General features: G+C 40.1%; 1 protein-coding gene across 18 annotated transcripts in view; it reads right to left on the bottom strand.

Moving 5' to 3' along the window:
• CACNA1C (calcium voltage-gated channel subunit alpha1 C) overlaps window positions 1-27,400 on the bottom strand; it is a gene marked incomplete at its 5' end in the record, with an annotated part of 450,110 nt that overhangs the window by 159,687 nt on the left and 263,023 nt on the right. For all 18 annotated transcript variants that reach the window (XM_083858937.1, XM_083858940.1, XM_083858954.1 and 15 more), the window contains 3 exons: window positions 1,459-1,655; window positions 3,358-3,519; window positions 24,411-24,550. In XM_083858937.1, the coding sequence (XP_083715063.1) occupies window positions 1,459-1,655; window positions 3,358-3,519; window positions 24,411-24,550 (499 nt within the window). The remainder of the gene's footprint in view (window positions 1-1,458; window positions 1,656-3,357; window positions 3,520-24,410; window positions 24,551-27,400) is intronic.

Raw genomic sequence — 27,400 nt, 5'->3', positions numbered from 1 at the left:
TATCATTTACTCTCTCCTGTTTCCCCTGTAAATAAATCCTCTCAATCACACACAGCACTGAGAAATGTGAGCTAAATGCAGTAAAAAAAAGACAGGTATATTATATGTAGCTATAGTTGAACTGTGGAACAGTTTTGCCCAGTCTCTCTTCTGACTTTAACTTCTGCCCTTCATTATTTTATTAATTTATACCCTCTTTTCTAATAATGGCAATTTCTTTTTCCTCTGAGACCCAGACTCCCCTTGTGGTTAGATCTCTGCCCTTTATCTCAGGCATTAAAAGGAATCTAGAGTCACTATTCTAATCTAAGCTTAAGAAGATAAAGAGACAACTTTCAGCTGCTCCACACAGAGACCATCCTTTGCAGATAAGCCAAATCTTCAAAGGGAAATCATGCAAACTCTAAATCACTGGTGGGAAGAAGGCAGCTTCAGGCTCATATTTAAGAGAGAAGTTTGTTGACTAACAGTGCACGCTGCCTCAGTCCAGATCATCCTTTTGTGTGCTTTGAGCCTTCCCCAAACCTCATTGTGCATTATAACACATCCTGCCATCTGCAGAGCCAGGATGTCCTGGCATGCCAGAATTACAGGTTGGTGAAAGTCTGGGTTAGTCTTATGCAGACAGGGCTGTGCTGTGTGTGAATGAAAGTCCCAGGTCATAACACACTGCTGGCAAAAGCTGGTGGCCAGTGCTGCGTGCAGAAACACATTTATCTGTGATTTACTGGTGAAAGCTAAGCCTGATATTAACTCCTGTAGCGTAATTGTGTTGCAATGAATTTCTCAGTACATTAGGAATTAAAATAACTAAACTAAAGCTGCTGAAATGCCCAGAATTAGGCTACAGGACAAGATGAAACTCCATTTATTACAGGTAATATCATATTTTGGTTAAACATGTGAGCATGACTGATACCAGTATCAGAGCTAATAGCATTGGAATAAATAAATATCATAAAGAGGTGATAAATTTTTCTATGACCAAAGTCATAATCAGGATTATTGCTGGAATTTGTGAGGCCTTTCTTATAAAACCTGTGAGCTGATCAGTGTTGTGCCTTTGTAACAAAAATGCCATGGGTAGAGCACATGGCTTCTGTCACAAATTCTCCCCCAGTAATTTGGAGATGTGTGAGATGTTTCACTCCTGCAGAGAGGGTCTTTCAGTGGCTTTCTGCTCAACCAAGGTACACTGCAAACCTTCATATCAACAAGCCATCTGCCACCATTTAAAATTAAAACATCAATGGAAAGTCAACATTTACATTTGGCTTCATTGCCCCAGACAAACCCCTCCATTTTACCTAAAGGTAAGCTGAGTTAATTCAAGCTCCATGCTAGCAACCATGCCTTCACTCTAGAGAACAAGCAAGAAAAGCTAAAAAGCCCCCAAATTTCAACGAAGCCGCGGGCGCGAGCAGGAATCTCCCAGCCCCGTCATTTTCGGACACGTACCCAGTACAGCACGTCAGTCCAGCCCTCCATGGTGATGCACTGGAACACGGTGAGCATGGCAAAAGCAAAGTTGTCAAAGTTGGTGATGCCGTGCTTGGGGCCCTCCCAGCCCGCCTTGCACTCGGTGCCGTTCTGGCACTGCCGCCCGTGGGCGGACTGGGGCGCGCACGGGGACGGATCATCCTCCGCAGGGGTGTCTGCAAGGAGACAACAGGGTGGGGAGAGAAAAAACAGATGAAGGAAAACCTGTTTGACACAGTGATAAGCAAGAGAAGGATATCAGATTTTAACGAATGTATCCTGCGGTGAGTTTGGCAGATTTCTCAGGGATGCGCGAGCAACTGTTGTTCTTCTTCGCTTTCTTTTTTGCAGAAAATAATGGCCAAGCTGTCAAATTTTACAGTCAAAACTGAGGTGAACTTTCTTATTTCCCAAAGCACACCCTCCTGCGAGGAAGGATTCACGCCTTTCAACGCGACAGGGGACATTAGATGAAGCCTATGGGACATTAGATGGAGCCTATCATGTTCCATTAGGCTGCGTGTCACGGCCGGCGTGTCCCTGCCGCAGCCACCTGGGTTAATCCTGGAGGAGGCTGAGCCCTGCAGCAGACAGGCTCCACTGCTCTGGGGACAGGCTGCTGTGGCACTGGGCCACTGCTGAATTACAGCACAGAGTGTCTGCAGCTCGGCTCTGGTGGCATTTGGATGATGGGTGGCATTTTATCAGTGCCCAGTGGCACTCCAAGACTGCGGCGTGATTATCCACCCTTTACTCTGCAAGGGTGTTTTCAAAGACCTGACAACCTTTATGTACCAAATGCTTTGGTATATAAAGAACGCTCCAGAAAGCATTTTTATAAGGACAAAAACTTCTGCAATGTGATTTTTATAAGCACAAAAACTTCTGCAATGTGTTTAAACATACAGATTTCAGGTTTTAGTGCCACGTTTTTAGCAGATGAAGGTACGTATGTATGTGTAGGGGAATGGGTAATAATTCTTTCTCATCTTATTATATGGTAAACAATGTAATTTTCCGAAACTGCGATCACATTCTGATCACGAAAGGATGCCAGAAACAGTAATATCAGAATTAGGTGCTGTAATGTAAATACTTCCAGACAGAATGGAGAAAAATACACCCACTTTAAAGATGCGAACCAGAGTGACAGTTCATTATAGTTCTAGCATCAGTTCCAGAAAATGAAATCTGCCAACGTTATAAAAGCAGAAAATGAAGAACTTCTGAAACAATTTTGTGCTGTACACCATTTTCTTATGAGCTGAACTGGGTACTAGGCATTAATACCCTCTACCACATGAGAAATAGCTCCTGTGCAAAATCAATAAATCAAACAAAAATGAACAGATGGTTAGATGAGTGACGGCACAATTGAATTATTTCGAAATGTGAATATTTCTTTCTGCAAATAATTTGAAATAAATAAATTCCCTGATGGATTTGATGTAAAAATGTTTCTTCCTATTAATGTAATTTTTGTTTTCTTTCTGGTTGCGCTTCTAACCAAAGTTGCAGCCTGTGACTAAACAACAAAAGGTGCTGCCCTGAGTTATATATCCCTTTAAAATGATACTGGTTTAAAACGATACTGGTTTAAAACAAAGATGCATTTGTGTATAAAATTAATAATAAAATATATGAGTTGCCCATTTCTGTGGCACCATCTGATGTGTGTATGGGATTAATAATGAAATATGTGAGTTTCTCATTTCTGTGACACCATCTCCTGTGTAGCTCAGTCTGCAGCAGTGAAAAAATTGTGGAATCCCTGAGAAGGAGTGAGAAACTTCCACCCATTTCTCCTGTGCCAGAGGAAATGCTCTATTCCACATGGGAAAAGCCTCCCTCTGAAAATCTCTGTGTGTGTTTCCTTACCTATCAGTCCCCCTTGCACATGGTAGCAGGTCTTATGCATCTTCCCCATGAATAACTCCAGTCCAATGATGGCATAGATAATAATGACAAACAGCACCAGCAGGGCAATATGCAACAAAGGGACCATGGCCTTGATAATTGAATTTAAAACCACCTGGAGACCTGCAGAGAGAACAGAAGGAAGAGCTTATCAGCAAAGGAACAAAATTCAGAGAGGCTATAAATTTGCACAGTTTTATTTTGTTCCCCCTCACCTCAACTCATTATCTTGATGATGCAAAGATGTTCATTTATAAATTACCTCCCTCCAGAGGATCCCAAATGTTTCAAACATTTACCACTGCTTCTCAGATCACAGACCTAAGTGAAACAGGTTTTATCTTACCTGCCACCAAAAAAAAAAAAAAAAAAATTCCCATCCTGAGGAGGGATTAGAACAGTTTCTTGAAAAACAGGCCTAAGGTGCTGCACACAAGGCATTGAGGAAAGTTAAATCATGGCAAAAACAAGGAACAACAGGCCTGAAGAGGGACAAGAACTATGATACACATGAGAAGGCACAGAGCTGCACTCCAGAGCACGGGGAGAGCTGGCAAACTCAACCAATGTCCCAACTCTGATGCTTCCAGAAGTCAAACCACTCCCAGGCTGAGCCTGAGATGCCCAAGAACCACCAAACCCATATTGAGTGAGAGCTCCCAGCCCTCTCAGGATCTTCCTGTGCTCCACATCCACCTCATCTAACTCCAATCTCAACAGAGGGAGAGGGAGAACCAGCAGTGCTGGTTTTGTCCCAAGATTTATGGATCACCTTTGAACAGAGGTTTCCCAGAAATAGACACGAGCAAAAATATTATTACATGATTGTTAAGGTATGAGTCTGTTGAAAATCTTAATTGAGAGCAAACCAAACATTCCCAGAATGGCCCAGGGAAGGTGATTTGTGGCCAAGTTTTCTAAATCACTAAGCAGCTGTACCCTCAGATGCACTTGACTCGAGCTGCAGGTTCATGTGCCTCCCTCTGTCTCCTTCCCTTTATTTTCTAAAACCAGAATAATAAAGCCAGCCTCACAAGCCTTCAGCGAGGATTTGCATTTACAAAGACCTTAAAGTTATCACTTTGAGGAGGAATAATGGCAATCACTGTCAGCGACAAGTTATTAATGATGGAAGCATTGAGAGACCTCTAGAAATCCATAGTCTACAAATAGCCAGATCAGAACAATTACAAGCTCATGATTTTGCAATGACTGGGAGCCAGAAGTCATTAATGTCTCCTGCAAATGCTGTCATCTCCTCCGAGAAGTTGGTATTAGCTGGGATTTTTGAAAAAATGTGATTCATGAGTTGTAAATGTCTGTTATACATCTGCCAAGAGAGCTTGTGATAACTAATAATTTTTAAAATCTATCATCTAAGATCTTAAGCTTTTTTTTTTTTGCCTTTTTTTTTTAGCTAATTTAAATACTTTCTAATGAGGATGACACATCTCTTGACAAGCTCTTTGCCTTGTAGGCAATCCACTTGTCAGCTCAGAGCTGAGGCTGCTTTTGCTCCACAGCCCTGATGGAGCACAGCAGAAATCACCAAAAGTGGCATCAGCTGCCTGGCCAGCAGCATCCCTCCCTGCCTGCCAGCAAATTCTAACATCCCTCAGATGTCAGAGCACTTTTTCAGGTGTCCGCAGGCAGTTCAGTTATCTCTTATCAGTTATAGTGCCATTCAGCATGAAACATCCTGGCTCTCTCAGAGACTCTAACATGAACTATATTACTGACAGCATCAAAATATTCTCTGTACAAGAGTGGCCCACTCTGCTTGCTCAGTTGCCTCTGGGTGCTTTTCTTGATAAGCAATATCTCTAGGGAAAAAAATAAATAAATAAAATTGCTGTGCTTACACAAGGCAGCCAAGCTTTTCCTCTAAATGCCCACGTCTTTCAGTCTGCTAAATCTAAATGTGCACAGAAAATGAAGCTCAGTCAAAACCAGCATTGCTCCAATTTTTTGCATGGGTCAGGAATGTTTCATTCCCCAGAAAATCAAAACAATGTCTCACCTTCTCCCAAACAAGCTACAACAGTACAAGAAAGTTAGAAGACTGCAGATGGCTGCAAATCTGAAAAAAAAAACACCCACAAACTTTGCAGATTGAAATATTTGTTGCTTCAAATGAATCTTCACAAAAGCAAATAAAGGCCTCACTTTTTCAGTGACTTTAAGAGTCTTGTTAATCCAAAATGCAGCAAAGCTTATGAGGCTAAGAGTTCTGATACCAGGTTTTATGTAATTTACCCTTAATAATAATAATTATTATTAATTAATTTTAGCATTTATTGTAGGTTATACCCAGCACTTTTGAGAGGGTACTGAGGACAGACAAAAAGATGAACAAAAAAGCTCTTTCATTTAAAAAACAGCTTCCTTAACACCCACAACATTAAAGTGCTTCAGCCTATTACAGATGTCAAGAGAAGATAATATCTGCACAAAACAGGGCTTGCGAAAACAAAGGTTTGCACCACAAACTCGAGATGATTTTTAGGTGGTCAAGGGGAACATGTACCACCAGAAGATGCACAGGACCTTCAGCCAGCTTAATTAGAGAAAAGCTCCTTGAGGATAATAAGGCAGAGCTTTGAAGAGGACACGAGGTACTGAGTGCTTTTAGCATGAATTGATGTGTGTGCTGTGCAGTTTCCCTTCAGGGACAGCCTGTTTTCACATCCAGATGATTCCAATAATTAGCAAACTTTAATACGTTACCATCAAAGTATTCGGGGAGTTTCTAAAAGCTAAAAAAAATACAAACTACAACATCACCAATGCCCTCAGGAGGTGGAATTTACTTGCAGAAAGGCAAGAAGGGAGCCATGCACATCACCAGGCTCCCTACATTGTTGCTGCTGCCTTTAAATTGCTTCATTTTGTCAGGCAGCCCAAAGAACTTTAAAGCACAAAGAGCTGTGGCAAGGAATGGCACGAGGAGCCCTTCCCAGACACTTGGAAACGTCATTTCACTGGCAGAGGGGAGAGCAGGGAGAGAGGATGAGGAGGAGTTAGAGGAAGAGCCATGGAATAGAGTCACTTTTTCAATAAAAAAACCTCACACTCTTCCAAGCACATCAAATCTGTGTTCTGAACCCCGAGAGGTGCAGACACATCCCTGATCAGAGCGAATCAAGGTGAACCCCCCCCTTACAGGCAGTCACAAAGACTTTTGAGAATCCTGCACGCTTTTATGGGCTCTTTCTCTGTGCACAGCAAGAAAAGAGAGTTCAGCTTATAAAATGATGATTTCTCTCTCCCAACTCATGTAATCTTTGCATGGTGCAACACACAGGCATCACCCCAGATGAGTGTTCACACCTTTGTAGATCTTTGTCATTTTTTTTTTCCTCACTTGTGGATGCAAGGCTTGCACTCCTGGCAAGGTCAGGCACAGATTCATAAAGGATCTATGCAGCTGCTAATTGTAATTAAATCAGAGTGCAGAACTGGCCTCTGGATTTAAAGGAGGTGATGCTCTGCTCTCTACAGCAGAGCCAAGTTTTTAGTGCTGTTTGCAGAGCCTGGCAATGTCAGCACTGACCAACCATAAACACAGGGCCTTCAACTTAAGCCCTGAGAAGTAAATATAAAAATAAAGGGGCTTTCAAATATTTGGCATTCTAAATCTTGTTATTTGTGTGCTAGAACTCTCTCCAGACATCTGTTTGAGGTGCAGCATCTGCCTTGGGGAGCTCAGTCCAGGCTGGACACAGAGAACTGCACAGGGGATTAAGGGAAAGTGCAACGAAAGGGATTGTTTGCACTTTTTTCAGCCCACACTTTTCATCTGTTAATAATTGAAGATCCTAAACAACCCCTTTAGTATTTATTTTAAAAGCACTTCAGTTTACCTTTAAAAAAAAAAAAAAAAAAAATCCTCTTGGCTCTGCTCTGTTGGCTGACACTGATTCCATAAATGTTTCAGCGAGCAAAACACGTTAATGCCGTTCCCTGGGCTCGCAGAATTCACCGTTTATTTACACTGATGAAACGTTTTAAAATATTTATTACATGGGAAAAAAACCCCAAACATTGCTTTTTATACCAGGTCAGGCCCTTTTTAGCCTCTAACCCAAAAGTTTAGAATACAACTGGGAAGAAGAGAGACTATGGAAGAAAAGAGGAAAAAAAATCTTATATTAAATAACACAGATTTTTCTCAAAGCTATGGGAAATGCAGTTTTTAGGTGTTTCAGAGCTATTTATGTGTTTTTCTCTCAGGAAGATGGTGAGAGGGGCTGGATTCAGGCAGATATTGAAGAATATCCCTGAGCATATAAGTGTCTGCACCTAAAGCAATGGGATTATCTACACATCCTCTCATGTACTTACAAGATATTTTGGATTTTGACCAACATTTAGCACCATGGCACACAAGGAAAAGGCCCCAGCTGTTAAAATGCACTTGGCATTGTTGCATCGTGGAACGTATCCAAGGAAATTAATGGCAGGTTTGCTAATACAGAATTCCTTTCAGGAAAGACGTGCCTATAAAAAGTCAGGCAATTCTTAGAAACACCCAACTGGCCTTTTCTTTTCAAGACTGAACTTTCAGACCCCAAAAAATTTTTTTTCTGAGACTGATTTTGCCGAGTTTTTTCTCAAAAATGCAACATCTCTTCTTTGTTGCACAATGGTGTTCATAAATTCCCAATTAATTAATGCATGAGTGGTAAATACCTCACATTTCCTGCCCTTTTTACCTTTGGTTTCCCATCCTTTTGTAGCCCTCACATTTCCCACTATTTTTTTCTCTCCTTTTTCCACCTCACATTTCCCATCATTTTTTCCTCTCCTTTTCCACCTCACATTTCCCACCATTTTTTCTCTCTCTTTTTCTGCCCTTTCCCCCTCTATTTAAATACTTCCAATGTTTGGAAAAAGGAGGAATTCCCTCTCAATTTAAACCCTTAAAACCAAGGGAAAATAGGGATTCTCTTGCGATTTAAGCCTTAAGATGATGAAAATGGGGGATTTCCCCTCAATTCCAACCCATAAAATGACATCAGAAAGGTTATCCCATTTAAACCAGAAAACAACAATTCCTTGGTAGGTATTTAAAGGTATCTTCAATTGATATCTTTACATCAGAGAAAAGTTTGGGTTTTTTTCAATTGCTACCCTTAAAATCACAGGTGAAGGGGGATCCCCTCCAATTTAAACACATACAATTTTTCTTCAATTTTTGGCTCAAACTTGGGCAGTTTCCTGTTCCCACCACACGAGTAGTGGGATGTCCTGAGTTTATAAGCATATCCTGAGTTTACTCTTCCATTGTTTTTGCAGGGATGTATTTTTGCCTACACCATAGGATTGCCTAAACCAGGAATTTAATAATTCCAGGAGTTTAATAACTCCTCATATTCTGGGTTTAGGTTTATGATAAGGCACAGTCTCGTATAAATGACCTCCTAGAAGTGAGAAAAATGTAAAAAAGAGGACCATCCCTCCTCTGCCTTTTTATAGACACAGAAATATATATTTTCCTACTTTCCCAGAAGTGTGGGAAACAATTCTTTTCTTCCTAATACAACTCAGAAATAAAACTACTACTTTGTGCAAGCAAGGAGGAAGCAAAGCAGGGGAGGATTTGTGACTCAGCACAGGGCCTGAGTCAGATCGCTTCTGGGAACCACTTAAATGGTGGAGCTGATGCACCATCCCCAGCCATGAGCAAGGCCTGCCCAAAAATCACATTTATTTCTGACAAAACACCAAGAGACTTGCCACTACTGTTCTATTTCCAAAGCACAGGCAATGTAAGAAGTAATAGTCCCCAAAGTGGATGTTTATCGCTTAATAAATGTAGACGTCGGCTAAGAAAATTGAAAAATATTAAATATTCATAAATATGAAAGGTTTTATAAGCGATTTCAAAGGGAGTCTGGAAAAAAACAAGCATTTTTAGCACAAAAAAGGTCTAGAAAATCATGGCAAGATATCTTAGATAAGTACATTTACAATGATTTGTGAGGAAAAAAAAAATACATTGAGGACTTTTTTCACCAGTGTTGCAAAGGGAAATCATATCACACAGTTAATTTAAGGACAGCTCTACAATAGCAATTTGGGGAGGTAGGTTTTTTTTTTCTGTCTTGCTGGATTCTCAAAATATTAGTGGCAGATTGCTAGGTAAAGTAATTCTGTGGGTGTAAGGGGCTGCAAGATGTCATTGCTATTTCAAGAATAATAGGGAAGGTCTTGGAATAGTAAGGAAAGACACAACACAGGACAGAAAACTATTTGATGTGAAAAAAAAATAGGAAAGAAAATTTTCAAGCTACTTTGGAGTAGGCAATGCCATTTAAACACATACAAGCACTCAATTCAAAACCACGTGCTGTAAAAAAAAAATAGAAAAAAAGATAATGTTTTGGCGTCTGCTCACGATGTTCTCATTCCTGCAATTTTCAAACCACGTCCTCATTGGCTTCCCAAACCCAAACAGTCACACGCCAGGGGATTCACACAAATGGGCATGTGGACACAATGGTTCTGTGCTTGCCAAGTTTGCAATACCACCCTTGCCTCATCCTTTGAGGAGAGAATGGATCAGTAGAACAAAACCCAAATTCCATTACTGTCCTGGGTTGCAGTGTAGGATGTACACAAAGTATTTATTCTATCACCATCCCCATGAGCTGCTGGAACCAGGTGGGGCAGTGTTTTCCCAGGCCCCTCCTTTGGGCTCTTCTGCTCATGGCCCATCAATGCCTTGCCCAGGACTCACAGGGAACTCCCTCCAGGAGCTCTCTCTGTTTAATGGGCCATCAAGGAGCCACTGCACGACTCCTCATCCCATTGGGAGATGCTCCCAATGCCCAGGGGGAGGAGCCAAGCATTCCCACCTGGAGAGAATCTGGGATTTGGGACAGGACAAGCAGCCCTGAGCCACTGGATTCCCAGAGGAGCAGAGCTCCCAGACCTTTCTGTGGGATCACTGCTTCAGGAAGAGCCCCTCACCTGGACTGCTCCCCCCACCCTGCTCAGGTTGTGTTCTGACTCTGTAAGTGCTCCTTTGTGTTATTGCATTGATTTTATTTTTACCTTTTTACCTTTTTTCTTATTAAATTATATCTCTGACTTGGAGCCTCTCATTCATTTTGCTTTCAAACCACAACAATGACAAAACCCAGCTCTTCTTTCTGGATCCTTTTCCCTTGGGAAGCAGCTCAGCTGGAGTATCCCCTGCCTGCCAGAGTGACCCAGCTCAGGCAGACAATGCAGCTTGTCCTGAGTATGGTGGACACACAGCCCCAGCTTGAGGAGGATGTTTGGATAAATTAACTCATGTTTTGGGCTCCTGGAGTCTCTATTACCACTCACAAAAGCATCCCTCTCTCCTCCTCCTGGAGGGCTTTATCTTTTTTTAGTAGCCTTTTGTTCAAAGTATGTAAATATCCACTTTCTTATAAAGATGCTTGGTGATTAATAAGACTTTTTTCATTTTTACAGCTCCAACATATAAGTTATGTTGCTCCTGCAAGTTCAGCCTTGCTCTCTGACCATTTGATTTTAGCTCAGGTGAGATGAGGATGAGATCCAGGCAAGATCTTCAGACTTTGAATGTAAAAAAAAAAATCAAACCCAAAAATGGTGTGGCGTCCCTCCCACGCATCTACCTGAATACCGAGGAAGAGCATGGAGAGAAAAGCAGCAACTAAGTGCCCACTGAAAATTCCATGTTACAGAAGAAAAGGCCATCTTGAACAAAACCAAAATGAAGTTCAGTGAGCAAACTCCAAAGCTGTTTTGAAGAAAGACCACAATGTACTGCCAAGCAGAGTGGGAAGGTTGAGATCAAATACTCTCTGCCAGACAGAAATTCCTAAAATTGGATTAAAGTTAAGGCAGGAAAAGGACATTCAGGGGCTCTGGAAGTTCCTGTCACTATTTCCCAGGGAACAGCCTTGATTTTCTGCTGACAGGATGATCATGGACTGAGAAAACCATTCATGGGCCACCATAAGGATCACAGATATGAAGAATTTTTCTTGGCTCCTCTTCCTACAGATCTATCCAAAACCCAAAGACAGTCTGGCCCAAAGACTGCCCCAGTTCTCAATGAAATAACCTATCACATTTCTGTTTTTTAAAATTTCAGGTGCAAGCACAACTGTGACAGGGAAACAATATTTACAGAGAGAAATCTAATCCTGTGCCACTGGATTCAATCAGAAAACTCGTGCAGGAATATGTCAACATGCTGCACTGTCTTCAGTCTGGTAGGATGAACATAAAAACCAAAATCCTACCCAATAGTTAAACAAGCTCTGAACTGAGATAATGATGGAACAACCTTGTTTCAGGATGGAAATGGTGTTGTATGCAGCTCTGAAGCATAAATACACATGTCCTAAGGAAATGGTTTTACAAAAAAGGGACTCTGGAAATCTGGAAGAGGTAAAGCCCCATGGGAGCAGAAATAGGCTCAAAGCAATTTGGTCTCAGTAATTTGAGTGGAAAATTAATGACTTTTGAGTTACAAATGCTTTTATAAAATTGTTAATTTTTTTACAGTTTATTGACAGAATTCCTCAGGTTAGTGGACATTAGTCTCCTTCCTGTATTACAAATAATGAAGATTTTTTTTATTTGTTTGATGTCCTACACCAGGTGCTCTAACTCATCACTTGTGAACAGGTTTAGAAAAGGCAAAAGCTTAAAAGACAACAAATGTTAACAGGGATTCTGTAAACGTAGAAGTCCAGCCAGAGATGATAAGATTACAGTTTTGTAGTGTGTAAAGACAAATATATTGATGAAAGAAATTGATCTCCTTGGAGGTTAAACACTCCAGCAAATAACAAGTGGATTACTATGAGCTACACCAAGTTTGAACTTCTCATGGCAGAAGAATTACAACAAAATATTGGATAAAAGTCTAAAACTTTGTCTTTAAAATGACAGTGTAGAAGTGTGACAAATAATAAATAGGTTGTAAAGGCCTGGAGAGGAAAATTCACCCAACCTCTCAACTTGGGATGGTGTTTAATGAGCACAGATGGGACTGAGCTCTGGAGAAACACACTGTGACATTTTCAAATCACTCTCATGGAGGGTTTCTAGGAGAATTCTGAGAAAAAATAAAAAATATAACTATAAATATAACAAGAGAAATCTACCTGATCAGGTAATTAAAGAACTGATGCAAACCACACAATGTGTGATCATGTCTGTGTTACTGTCTCAATGCACATGTGGGATTTGTTTTCTCTTCCTAAACTGAAAAAAAAAAAATAAAAAATACATGGCCAGACAAATCTGAGCAACTCTGACTCTTAGTTTTTAGTACAAAGAGTGGATTTAGGCATTTATCAACTCAGTGGTTAATCAGTCCCATCTCAGAATACCTGAAACTCCAGATTTCTTTCTTTTTCCACATTAGTAAGACTCTTGCTTTTGATTTTTATAAACCTGATTAGACTTAAAACTCTGCTTGCACACATCAGATAATAAAATGCTTTAGGGAGGAAAAAAAAAGATGATTTCTGACATAATAAGCAAAAAGTCCTTTAGCTCACTAGGCAGCCTCAGTATGTTTGGACAGAAAAATTAATGGTTGCTGTTTTCACAGAGTTGTATTTGTCAGAAGAAAGATTCTTTATTAGTATTTACTTTTTTTTCAATTCTCTTTATATTTTGCACAGTTCAAAGGATTTTTTTTTTTACAGATCGTGTATGTGTTGTTAGAATGCACTGGAATTAAACATTTATTTATTTTTGATTTCCTTTTACATATAATAAAGCTGTTAAGGGCGAATCATAAGGCTCTCCTGCAGCACTCTGAACAGCTAAATAAAATTCTTAACAGATACAGAAATATACAAATATAAAACTGAGAGGAATTTTACTTCCTCCAAAGCAAAGTTTGTAAAGTGAAATAATCTCAGCACTGGAATATGAAAAGCAAAAAGGTTGAGTTTAAATTTTCAGCTATATTGTGAGGGGAAGGGTGAGATTCAACTCTAAATTCATTCATTGGGTACTGTTTATATTAAAAACAAGAGTTTTTAGATTTAGATTAGGCCTTTGTATATTCAAAGCCTCTGTATATTCATATCTGGATGTATTGGTTTGACTCCTGACCAAGACATCAAACCTGATTAAAAGGAACTTTATCCTTTGGTACTTTTCAATACAAATTAAAAAAAAAACGACAAACCAATGTACAGCAATAATCTACAAGAAAATGCCAATTGTAGAAACGTCTTGAACAAATTATTGCAGAAAAAAAGAAGACACAATAAACCCAACCAATAAAAAATCCAACAACCAGTGAAAAGTAAAAAAAAAAAAAAAAAAAAAAAAAAAAAAGAAAGAGAAGATGCTTAAAAGAAAGTTTAGAGAGGATGTTTTGTAATCCTGTAAAGAAATTGAATTTCTATGGCCATTTCCGCTGCTAAAGAAAACAACATTTAGTAAGGAAAGAAGTGACAAAAATAGAATTTTTATAATTTCTTCTATTTCTTTAATCCTGTGAGCTACATTCTGTCAAAAATGCTTCTCATGTAAAACTGTAGAGCAGCTTTAGCAGTACAGAAATAAATAAAAAAAATTCTTTGCAGAGGGTTAGCAGATGTTTTCTGAATTGTGATTGATGTGGCAGGGCAAACCAGCAGAAGATAATCTAAAACTGAAAAAATAAGAGGCATGGCTGCTCAAACAACTCATAAAAAAACCAGTTGCAACAGAGGGCAAAACACATATGGGATAGGTTATTGTTACATGTGTTAAACAGGAATTGGATTTGCTTCTGGGAAAAAAGGGAGATTAAGAAAGATGTCTGATCTCCTTCCCTTTTCCCTGGCACAAGGAAAACTTAGATAAATCATTAAGAGCTGGGCAGGTTAGGTGGGCTGTCATTTCCATACTTCCCCACTGTCCGAACAGCAAATTATTTGTTCCATCAGTGAAAATCTTAAGCATTGAAAAGTTTATTAGTTTTCATGCCAGGCAACATGCCTGTGCTCTCATCTAGCACAGTAACAGCAGACAGAGCTAAGAAGGCAGTACCTAATTTCAGAAATATATACATTAGAGGGAGGCTCTCCCACAGATTTATGTAGACACAAACTTAAAAATATTATTTCCTTATTTTCGCCAGTACTTAATTCATGCTTTATTTTTTCCTCCTAGTATAGCACTTATACAAGATGCAATATTATTATAAATTCAGATCATCACTGAAAAAAAATATATATTGGCAGGCTTAAAATGCATTCACTGGTTGAGAGCATTGTCTGACTGGTCTGCTGCTCTGTGCTTTGCTGATATTTTCATAATGCTTTGTGAAAATCACAACAAGGGCCACAAGCAGCCAATCCAAAAGGCTTTTGGGACAGACAGAAGTAACTCAAATGGTGTCAGAGTTGTGGAACACCCATCCTGTGTCCTGAGCAAAACCTGTGAACTCTCCTGTGTCCCATTTCTGGGTTGATTTTATTGCTACCCCGTGTGTGTGTGCCAGGCACATCCTTGGGACGGGATGAGAAGGAGAATGTTAAAAAATCCCATTGGGGCAACAACACATTAATAGACACACAGAGTTATTCTAGAGACAATGAACAAAGGAAAAATCACTGCTTACAAAATCTTAAATTAACAAGCAACGCAAAATTCAGCCAACTGAAAGCAAAGTGTGCAATGGCATTTCTGGGATGTCAGCTTGGGATGACACCAGGTGCAGTAGGGGTGTGATCTGGGAGAGAAGGTAAGAAAAACCCAAAGCAGATCTTTACTGCTGTCCTGGGTTGCAGTGTAGGATGTACACAAAGTATTTATTCTATCACCATCTTCATGAACTGTTGAAACCAAGTGGGGCAGTGCTCTAGTGTAGGGCTGTCTCTGCTCATGGCCCATCAATGCCTTGCCCAGGACTCACAGGGAACTCCCTCCAGGAGCTCTCTCTGTTTAATGGGCCATCAAGGAGCCACTGCACGACTCCTCATCCCATTGGGAGATGCTCCCAATGCCCAGGGGGAGGAGCCAAGCATTCCCACCTGGAGAGAATCTGGGATTTGGGACAGGACAAGGAGCCCTGAGCCACTGGATTCCCAGAGGAGCAGAGCTCCCAGACCTTTCTGTGGGATCACTGCTTCAGGAAGAGCCCCTCACCTGGACTGCTCCCCCCACCCTGCTCAGGGTGTGTTCTGACTCTGTCAGTGATCCTTTGTGTTATTGCATTGATTTTATTTTTACCTTTTTTCTTATTAAATTATATCTCTGACTTGGAGCCTCTCACTCGTTTTGCTTTCAAACCACAACAACTGCTTTGATATGGAACAGCCAAATCTTCCCCGCCCAGTGTGGGGACAGGAGAAACTTCAAGGGAGCAACTGGGAACCCAACGTGCTCCTGTTGGTACCAGTTGGCCAAAGTCTGTACAGACACAATGCAAACTGTTCTCAGGAGGCAGCAGATGGCATTCCTAGAGTTTTAGGTGCTTCAGGACAAGTATCTTTGTGCCATGGGTTCCTTTTCAGGCTTGTGCCTTACACTCAGTCTGAATCAGAACTCTGGGCTTTACTTGGAGGATGAAAAAAAGGTACTGGAAGTGTCTGATCTGGAAATATCTGATCCATCCAGAGCCCTTTCTGGAAATTCTCTCACTAAGCCAAGAGAGATTTTTTTACTATCTCCCTGTCTCCTCTTTGATGTCAGCATGGGGTTTGTTTTCTCCATTTGGAAGGGGCTGCCTAAAATCTGATGTGGTCCCATAAAATGATATTGAGATTTTTTTCTGTCGTGAAGACACCCTAAATAATCATGCCAGCATGGACAGTAACCGGTAAGGATAAAGGCTGAGGCAGTTATTGGGTACATTCGTAGCCAGTGTTATTTTTAAAAGAGCTCCACAGACAAGATCAAATAAATATTTCCCTGTTTTCATCTGCATTCCTTAAATATGAGAGAAATCAGCAACGTGCCTCTGTGAGTAACCTTCCTCAGCAAGATAAACCCCTCTTTGCTGCTACTGCTGCACAGAGTTAACTTTTCCTGCCATAAATTCCATCATTTTTCAGGCTGTACCTCTCAGGGCAGCACTCTTTGGGTGCTGGTTGTGTAATCCCCACTCACAGGAATGATCCTCACCTAAGGGAGATGCTGGGCTGGGATCAAATTATTCCCTAAATAAGGGTGACCTCAGTAAATAAAGGGCCAGCAAACATGTGTAGAGTTTGCAGTTAACTACCAAGAAACAAACCTAATGAGGACATTTAGTTCAGACTGTTCTAGCCTTTCTAATCCACTCCCTCCCCCATCTGTAATGAAAGCAAAACAAATGGGCCACTCGAGATTAAAAACAGCCAGGCGAGGACATGGGAAAGGTGGTGCAGCTTGTCCTCTCAGGGTGCTGGATGTGCTGGAGAGGTGGCACAGGGGGTTGAGAAATCTTGTTCAAGAATGAGGGAGAACATCAGGGATCTGCCTGAGAGCACGTTTGCTGCAGCTTCTGGACCTCAAGAGAAAAGGAAGGAACTGGGCTTGGCAAAAAACTGACATTATTTAATGTAACAACAGCAAAATTCAGGGTAGAACAAATATTTGGAAGCCAAATTTTGCCTAAATGTATATGAAGTAATTCCCTATGTTGTCAAGGACTTTTATCTCCTAGGTTTAGTGGCAGAAAAATGCCAGGTATAGTGTTTCCTCCTTATCCAGCCTATTTTATTCTTTAATTCCTCCACACAAATCTTTCACTCTTGGGGTGCTCTGATCAGGCCAATTCTCCTTCTCCTCCCACTGAAGGCCAAGCACAACCCTCCACTGGTGTGCAGGTCATGGAATAACCTCAGGAGCGCAAACTGAAGTCCTCTTTTCCAGTGAATAAATGCAAATCAAGTGCAAGACACTCCTGTCAACTGCACTTTGCTAGAAGCATACATATTTTAAAATAAATTGGACTTCCTTATTTCCAGTTAGCATTTCCTTAAGACTTAATACCTCTTACTCAACATATAGAAACACTCAACGGCTCAACATTTATTTGCCATATTCCAAAATCAGTTATCAAGAGAGATGTAATTTTGGATTCCTTGAATTCTCTGTGTTTGTTACCTCAATTACATTATTTCCTCAACTCTATAATGTAGTGTTCATTTCCTTTCACAGAACAGAAAAGAATGAGAAATTGAAGTTGAAAAGTTTGATTGGGCACCAAAAAAAAAAAAAAAAAAAAAAAAAAAAAAAATATATATATATATATATATATATATATATATATATATATATCTCTCCCAAATGCAGACCAGATAATTGCATTGAACATGCTTTGTTTCAGCAGCTGCAAAATGGAATTATTGCAATGGGTTGAGCTGCCTCAGTGGCTGGGAAGGAGGAGGGAAATCCCAGGCCACAGAGCCAAGTGCCTGGGATGGACTAGAGTGAATGTCACCCTAATGACACTCTGCACATTGAGATACAGAGAGCTGGTTTGGAAAACCTGAGCAGGAAATCATGCTACAGATGAGAATGGTGTATTTCCCCTGAATTACAAAAAGAACATTTGAGGGTGGTCAAACGTCACCCTTTTGATCTCCCTGCTTCACACAGTCCAGGCAGAATGGAAGGCTCTAGAGGCAGAATGCCTGCAGCAAAAACTGAGCTCTCTGCATGGTTATTTATCCTTACTGGCCCAGCCTTCTCTACACACCAAGCAAAGGGGCTTCTGAGGATGTTCCAACTACAACCAAGTTCAATTTGGCTTCTGGAATAATTCAGCTGTACAGGGATTATACCAGGGAGAAAAAGCTGCATCTGCTCCCCTCTGGTTGAGTTCACTGCCTCTAAATCAGGTGCAGTGGAACACAAAGTCTCTGCTGTAATATCAGTTTCTAGCTCACAGCATTAAGAGCTCTTCATATGGGCAACAAGCATCAAACACTCATTTTACTATAAATCATTCAATAGCAAATTTCAAGTCCTGGAATCGAAGGTGAGATAGACAAGTTGCTTAGTCTTACATTAGAGGGATGACCATGGTGGTTCTGACACGTCTCTGCTGTCTCAAACTCTCTAAGTTACTCTGTATTTTGCTACAAATGTCCCCCCATATTTTTCTTTCAGGGGGAAGTACAACTGAATTCTGAGCCCATACAGACAGAATTCCCCTGTGATTTCAAATTATTAGATTAGAACATATCCCTTGAAAAGGGGAAGAAAAATATTGCCTGTCTTAGTGTTAAAAACAGTCATTGTTGGAAAATACAGACTATAACCTCAATATCTTATAAGAATTTGAAAGCTTTTGCTTTTATTTCTCTACAAAAATCTGCTTGCAATTTAGCACACACAATGTATTTAACCAGTCCTACACACAAAAACACCTAAACAGGAAAAAAAAAAAAATCAGTCCTATCATACCTGTGATTTCCTTGCTTCATCTATATGCAATAATATGGCAAATTAAAAATAAAGACAACTGGATGACTTTGCCAATTCAGCACCTCTCCAATGAGCAGAACTTTTCCTCATGCATTATTCTCTCCATGGATTATTCTCCCCATTATTCTCCCCATGGAGCCCTCAGGATGCATTTTACTGCTCATCTTCATTGTTGTACATGGTGGCATCAAATACACAGACCTGGATGGGTCAGACCTATCTGGACATTGCAAGGAAAGGCAGGATATTTTCTTACCTGTTACCAAGTTCAAAAGAATATTTTGGTCAATTAATATTTTGATTTGAGAGTTTGGCATAAGGATAGAAGATGACTGTGGCAATGAGAAGACAGTGCAATAAATATGGGGTAGAAAACTCTGCTGAGACTGAGAAAGCATTATACATTTTAATAGAGCATTTCAGGGCAGATTACTAATAGCAATAAGACAGACCAAAATCTAAAAATGTCTACATTTTTCATCCACCTTGTCTGAAGGTGCCCAATATTCTCACAAACTCAGAGTAATCATAGACTTCACCATAACCATCATTTTGAAAAAGTAAGTGTTCTAGTTAATTATTCAAATACACATTGAGATAGTCATCTCTAGGCATTCACACACAAAAATTCTGGTCCTATTTAATTTTAACTCTGCTCTGTCAGTTACATGCTGCTGTGTCACTACCAGGAGGACATTGCCCTGTCATGGGGAGGGTTTGGCTTGTTTCTCTTTCCCTGTTGCACAACTGCTGCATCTCCAACAGACCATGTAAAAATACTGGTGCTAGAGAGGTACCTACTCTGCCTTTGAGTCACTCCACTGCTACAAGACTCCAGTGAAGCTTGAACACATCACAGGCTTAGCTTTCTATGGTTTTAAAATAAAATAAAAATAATAATTAAAAAAAAAAAAGGCATTATGGCAAGTTTTTGTTCCAGTGGAACAGTCAAGTTTCCTCTCTATATTCATTAAGAGTAGCAGAGTCTTCTGCCCACATAAATCTGTGTTGTCAGCACAGGATCCCTCTCAAAACACAAACATGGAGCACAGCAGCTACTCGAATCATATATTATTGGTGCTAGAGAGGTACCTATTCTGCCTTTGAGTCACTCCACTGCTACAAGACTCCAGTGAAGCTTGAATACATCACAGGCTTAGCTTTCTGTGCTTTTAAAATAAAATAAAAATAAAAATAAGAGGCATTATGGCAAGTTTTTGTTCCAGTGGAACAGTCAAATTTCCTGTCTAGCTTCATTAAGAGTAACAGGGTTTTCTGCCCACGTAAATCTGTGTTGTCAGCACAGGATCTCTTTCAAAACACAAATATGGAGCACAGCAGCTACTCAAATCATATTATATATTATATTATATATATTATTGGTGCTAGAGAGGTACCTATTCTGCCTTTGAGTCACTCCACTGCTACAAGACTCCAGCGAAGCTTGAACACATCACAGACTTAGCTTTCTGTGCTTTTAAAATAAAATAAAAATAAAAATAAGAGGCATTATGGCAAGTTTTGTCAGGTTTCCTCTCTAGATTTATTAGGATTAGCAGGGTCTTCTGCCCACATAAATCTGTGTTGTCAGCACAGGATCTCTTTCAAAACAAAAACATGGAGCACAGCAGCTACTCGAATCACGTAACTTCCAAATTGTCTGGAAGGGCTTATCAATTAAGTCTGGCAAATATCACACAGACAATAACCAGTGGCAAAAATGCAGTTATATTAAGATGAAGTACCACATAAAGAGAATGAGCAGAATGTGTGAGGTGCTATAATTGAGCAGCACGAATAAAGGTGATAGAAATGGATTTAATAAGTTAAAAGGGCATGTGTGGGAGTAGCTCATTGCCCTTTCCAACAGTCAGGAGTGATTTTATTTCTTTAATTGGATCATGTTTATTCGCTGCCCAATTGGATGCTTCTCCTTGCCCTCCTGAAGTACAAAATGTTTAAAATAAGTTTTAAAATATGTAATAACATCAATGAGAGAGAGAAGAGTGATCAACAGAAAAAAAGTAGCACTAAAGGGTCAACTTGATTCTACCCCTAGAAAGCTTTACAATGCTTTACCCTCCTGCCAAAGTAAGTTTCCAAGACACTAAAGTGATTAAGTTTTGGTAGACGTGCTGATTTTGCACTTGTCTGCTTATGCCCATCAAGGGAATTGTTTTCCTTCTCTCTCTCCTTTCTCAAACCATTATATTGATCTTAATGCCAGGCATTAAAACAGGTGCTCTAAAACACGTGTGAAGTCTTCCTTACGAGGAGACTGCTTGGGTACTCCAGCAACAAAGTTCTTTCAGCAACCAAAATAGAGCGTGCACTGCAAGGACTGTGTTGATAGGACAGTAACAGAGCAGTTGATCAGTGAAATCTGGCCTGTGTATCACTTTTCCAAAGTGATTTTACTACAATGAAACCTAAATCATCCATATGCTTTGCAAAATAATCACATTCATGCCAGGATAGAAGGACTGAGCGTGGACCATTTGTCCAGAAGCAGTAGGACTTTTAAAAAAAGAAATTTTTGCTAAATTAGCTCAGAAACTCTGTTTTGTACACAAAACAACTGGGATAACAGCTGTGGGAAGTATCTAATCTACTGCTCTGCCATACACCGCACACAGTCACCATAAGAAATGCACCTCTCACTCAAAAAAAAAGTTTTCTGGAAAAGAATTCAAACTACTTTTTAAAAAAATCTAATACACAAAAAAAAAAAAACCCTCAAGCCAAACCAAATCGATCCCTGTGGAATTTCTTGGGAATGTGTAAATACTTGACATTATTTTTTTAAAGTTGTGCTGGGAACCCAAAAACTTTGAATTCAGTGCCTTTGAAAGCTTCTCCCACAATGGTACAGTTGTTTTTCGTGACATGGATAAAAAAAATCCGTCCTATCTTTTGAGCAAAATGTCTATTTGCTTCCTTGTGACAAGTGGTCTTGTGAATGTCCACATAACCACAAAGCATAAAAGTGTCATCTGCTCTCCTAAAGATGATGAAATATTGATGTGCCCACCACCGTCATCCAGATGTAATCTTCAGGCTTTGCTGAATTCATGACCCCAAACCCTTTTGATTTTAGGAGGCACTAATGTAATTTGGGGCCTTGGACAGTTTGATCCTAACAAAGATTGTCAAAGGGACCTTTTTGCTTGTCTGCTCATGGGTGACCCAGCTTTGCTTGCACATGAACCACTTATTGCACTGGACAGTCCCCCATTTCTTGGTTGAGACATTTACTGGCAAGAGACAACCAAGTCACAGGAATTAAATATACATGGAACTTGGAAAAAAGGGATTGTGAGCTCTTAACATCCTCCATCCATCTACCTGAAGCTGTTGTTGGATTGTCATGTTGACCTAAATGTCTAGCACTGGTAGCCAATAGCAGACATAAATAATTAGAAGCCACTTCTGGGAGTGTTAAATCTTGAACTTTTGTTTCCAGCTCTCGATCTGCAAAATGCAGACAGCGGTGATTTATTTCACAGGGCAATTCATACGTCTTTCCCTCACCTCAAATCAAACTTATGTGGAAACTCTCTATATGCTGAGACAGGTCTTTAAAAGCACGAACCTGAATACAAAACATCTTAAATTGGATTATTTCCTGTGGATTGAGCCACAGAGAAAAAAAATCCACGTAAACTCCTTGTGACTCAGAAAAAATTATTCCATGCTGCAAGCCAATCTCCCCACCTCAGACAAGCTATTTCCCAAGACCAATCCTTAATGAGTTTAAGATTTGCATGCAAAAAAATTCACCATGTGTTTCACAAATTTGTTTTATAGGAATCACTGTGCTTTACACACACTTTTTTCCCCCCAAATAGCGGTAAGTCAGATCTGGACCTCAAGCCAAGCAGCAGATGTTGGAATTTCCATGCAGAAGGTGCTGCCAGTGACCCAGAGGATCTCATCTTACTAAAGAGATGCTGCTTCCATACAGAGTCTTTTAAGTGAGAAGGAATTCCAGCACATGTTACATCCATGTAATTTTAGTTTTGTTTTTTTTTTTCCTTACAGGGGAAAAGCCTTCTGTATTTTAAAAGGGCAAGGAATCAAAAAAGCATTTCTTTATAGATGGCAAAACACTGCAAGTGCAATGTTGGTAACTCACCCACTGGTGTTTATGATGCCTCAGGGACAGAACTTGAATGGGACCTGGGGCTTGACTTCTAAACCTCTGCACTAAAGTTACATAAGGATGTAATCCTGTAATGTGCTATTTATGGTTATCTTAGGCAATCTGATCCAAAAGGCCTCATGAGAAAAGTTACACTCTAATACATATGGATGTGGTAACATCTATTCTAGGCTAGTCAACAGGCATTTGGACAATTAAAAAATGCCCAGTCAGGATTGAGGGTGCATTAGCTGCAGATCTCTGCAGGCTTTTTAAACCTGGTTTAACAAATGTGTCCCTAGTCAGAACCAGAATTATTAATAGAGGATATCTGTCAGGTAAGGTTGATGGTTTGCTTGCTCTACACTGCACTGGCATTTTGCTGTGTAGAACAAGTGTTAGTCTGCACCAGAGTCCCTGGCTCTGTTCTGGCACAAATTAAACACTCCTTGATGAGAAAACTCACAAATGGATTGTTAGATAGTCCATGTTGGGATCAGGGTCGTACCTTTGTTTCCCTCAGCCTCCCCAAGTTCTCCAAGAGTGCCAAACACAGAGCTAAGCACATTCTCTACCAGAACAATTCACATCACAGAATTTATGACAACTCTACTCAAGGTTTTATTTGCATGACTAAGGTTAGAAGTACTTTAAGACACCAGTCTAGCAAGATCCTCAAATAAAAATAAACAAAGTGCTCCCTACAGCTATTCTAGAGAAGATTAACTCCTTTTCTCTCTTTGCTACAGTCATGGAAACCAATGACAGTTTTGTCTCTCCAGAAGGGAAACAGGTCCCATCCATGACAAACTCTCAAGCCAAATTACATCATTTTCCCACATTGTCATGTCCATATTCCACCTCCACAATGGAGCTACCAGACTCAGTTACTCATAGCTTCATTGTAAACAAGAAAATGGATTAAAGGCTATCAAAGTCTGCCTGAGGAATTTCTCAGAGGCATTACAAATACTTCAAGCAAATCAGACTAACAGAGAACATGAGTGTGTCATTGCCCAGTATTCTGTTGCTTCTAGATTGTTCCCAGTTCTCTTGATCTGAGCATCACATGCAAAGAAGAAAATGCAATTTTAATGAAAAAGTTCCTCTCCCTCCAAAACCAACACACATGACCATACAGAATTTCCATCAAAGCCAAGAATTTATATTACCAAAATTTCACAATCATTTAAAGGATTTTATGCTTGAAATCACAAAAATCCTGGCTCTCCCCCTTTCATTCTTTAAAAAGCTTGCACAATCAGACTGACACACCACAAGACTTTCATTCCTTTTCAGCTCTGCCTTGGTCATCCTTTGATTAATATCACGTTTATCACAAATACATCCATTTGGAAAAAAAAGTCTTCCCTTGCACACCAAAAATAACCTGTATTATGTATTCAAAATTGTTATAAATCTACCCCTGCCCCAGCAGAGACACAGTTGAAGAGAAAATGATGGCAATACTTACTGGGAACTCCAGACACCAGCCGTAGTGGACGTAAAACTCGGAAAGCCCGCAGTGCTTTGACATCGAAGCCGGCACCTTTCCCTCCTATTGAATTCCCCCCATCTGCTTTGGTTGCTTGTTCTAAAATTGCACTAAAAAGCCTGCAAAAAGAAAGAGGAAACAATCTGTAGGCAGGCAGCGAGGCTGGGGCTGAACAGGAACAGAGAGATCATCACCAAAGCATCTCACAGACCTGTGAAAGGGTGTCACACCTCTCTCCTGACATGCACATATGGTGGAGGAGAGACAGACTCTTCCCATATGCAACAGTGTCTATACCATTCCCCAAACACTTGTTTCTGGAGCAGACATAAACATGACAAAAAGCTCCTCCCTTCGTGTTTCCCCTCTGTGGCTCCTTGCAGGCAGCTATGGGCTACCAACAATTTGCTGTCTTTATTAACCACCTTGGGGAGAAAAATCATCACCCTTAATTAAGCCAATCATGCATTGTCTGTCACTTGTTTTACAAAGAATTAAATGAATTCACCAATTAAAAAGAATTCACCAATTAAAAAAAAAAAATCACCAGTGGCACTGCAGGTAGAACTTGGTGTAAACTCAAGGACCTTTCAAAGGGCAAGTTTTTAGGTAAAGGAGTGTATGTTCACACTTTGTGCTTGTGGATCCATTTGTAAATCCCCCATGCACTGGCTAAGGAGAGTGCAAAACTTATCAAGAGTCTTATTATTAGAATGTTTTATTATACCAGCCTTAATGTTTTATTTTGGCTAGTAGGAGTAGATGCTTCAAGGGAGAAGATGTCTCGCTCAGAATGCATTTAAAAAGAGCAAGAAAGAAAAGGCAATGTTCTTCTATAAAAAGCTGAAGGCTCATCCTATCTGTTAATAAGAAGTTGATTTAATAAATGAGCTTTCAGGATGCAACTTACTTTTTTTTTTCTGGTAAAACATTAGTACATTTGGGGAAGAATAGATTCCTCATGAATTTGCTAATGATATTGCTTTCAGCCTTGAAAACACTCAGCTTGAACCCAGCCAAATTCAGCAGAGGTTAAAATCTGTTCCAGCCTAAATGGATGTTTGGCTCTCTGTAAAATAAGGCTTGTCTGAGAGTGGCCCATAGTGTGCCCATGGAGGTGCCACAGACAACTGGAAAGAAATTTCCTGGGATTAGAGAACCAGAGCAGATGGAGAGTTCTGGATGCAGCAATGGTTTCTCTCACAGACTGTGGTGCCCCTGTCAGGATCTCATCCATATTCCCCAAAAAGCCCCCAGACCATGGGTCAGGCAGAGGCTGAGTTGGCTGATGGTTTAACAAGGAGCTCCAATGCCTGCAGCAAAACCTTCCTGATGGGATCACATATATAGAGAGCTTAAAATGAATATAAACTAGCTATTAAAATGAATATTCATTTACTGAGACATCTAAATCAACAGATTCCCCCGGCACTAAATCCACACAAAAATGTGGATTAGGGGACCACAAATGCGAAATTCCTTTCTTAAGCAAGTTTTTGTGGGTGTTTTTTTTTTTTTTAATTCATATTGGGAGTCTTATAAAACTTGTCAGCTGTGACTGAGGAACTCCTAAAGTGGATCTATTCAAAGCCTCAGCTTCAAGCACTGCAGAAAGATTTAACTAGGTAACGAGCATGGGGAAAAAAAAAACTGTGTGTGGGGAGGTTTGGATGCTGAGTTTGTAGGTGTTGCAGAAGCAGGATGCAGAGAAGACAAAAACAGAGCCTGTGAGAAATACTGCATTGACTACAGCTATCACAGAGAGAGAGACAAGCCAGGGCTGGTGCAAAGAACGTGAATTATTGGGATGTGTGTGTTTCTTGAGCTATGTACACAAATTATACAGCTGCAATTATCTGCTGGTCTTCACAATAGAAACACTGTAGGTCAAATTTGGCCTAATGTGTTTTCAGCAAGGCACTGATTAAGCTCCAGCAATGTGCTCTGTTTCACAGTCAAACATTTCTGTCTTTCTAGTCCACAGAATTCCTGTGACGGGTGATGAGTGACATACCCATACAACAGTCCCAGCCTCCTGGGATCCTCTAAAGGAAAAAAAAATGCTGCAAAAAGGCTCCTAATACAGTTTTTCCTGCTTTTTACTAGTGCATTACAACTTCTTATTTCTCTCTCTTTGCCTTTTCTATTGGGGCTAGATTGTACCCAGTGTGGCCTACTGAATCTCTACTCCACTCTTCAAATTTATTGAACTTCTTATTTTTTTATTATTATTATTATCTTCTAATTTTCTTATTATTGAACGTCAATTCTTATTTTCTGTCCTCACCACCTCCCTCAATCAGGGCATGGGGCAGAAATCCACAATGTACAGATATCTAATGCTCTTTGTTTTTGCAGCTAATTGTTTTCTGCGACTGAAACAGCTGGATGGATGTTAAACTACTGGTAAAAAAAAGATGAGGCCAGAGCACTTCTCTATCTTATATTTATATAGGGAATTCTGCTCTTTGATGAAAAACTTTTGGGGAAGTTTTCAGTGGGTGTGGTGGAGCGAGGTGCAGTTTTTTATCAGAAGGTGAGTTACCATTCTCCAAACACAGATTGAGAGAAAACTGTGCTGGCAGAAAAATCAGAGTTTGGTTGGTACGAAAAAGGCAAGAGGGCTGATCTATTGTGGCCACTGAAAATCTCACCATCAAACCCCCACCTCCTCCAAAAAAACAAGACATCAACCTTATTTCTTTCCACCTAACTTAACTTTCTGCCAGCCTAAATTCATGCCCTGTTTTCACATTTGGATATCATCCTTTCCACTGATGAAGCACAATTGGCATCACCTTGATTTCTGAATTTCACTGTGACATGGTTACATGGCTTAACTAAATTCATCTGATAAACATGAACTAGAAGAGCAGAAAACCAAATTTTTATCACAAGCATGTATAGACATACTCCATGCTTTCTTTGGGGTTTTTTATATTCACCTCTGAAGTAAGAAGCAAGCTTCA

The sequence above is a fragment of the Zosterops lateralis genome, assembly GCF_965231275.1.
Source record: "Zosterops lateralis genome assembly, chromosome: 4".
NCBI classification, from domain to species: domain Eukaryota; kingdom Metazoa; phylum Chordata; class Aves; order Passeriformes; family Zosteropidae; genus Zosterops; species Zosterops lateralis.
The sequence above is the reverse complement of the archived record's forward strand: the minus strand, read 5'-3'. Positions and strand labels throughout refer to the sequence as shown.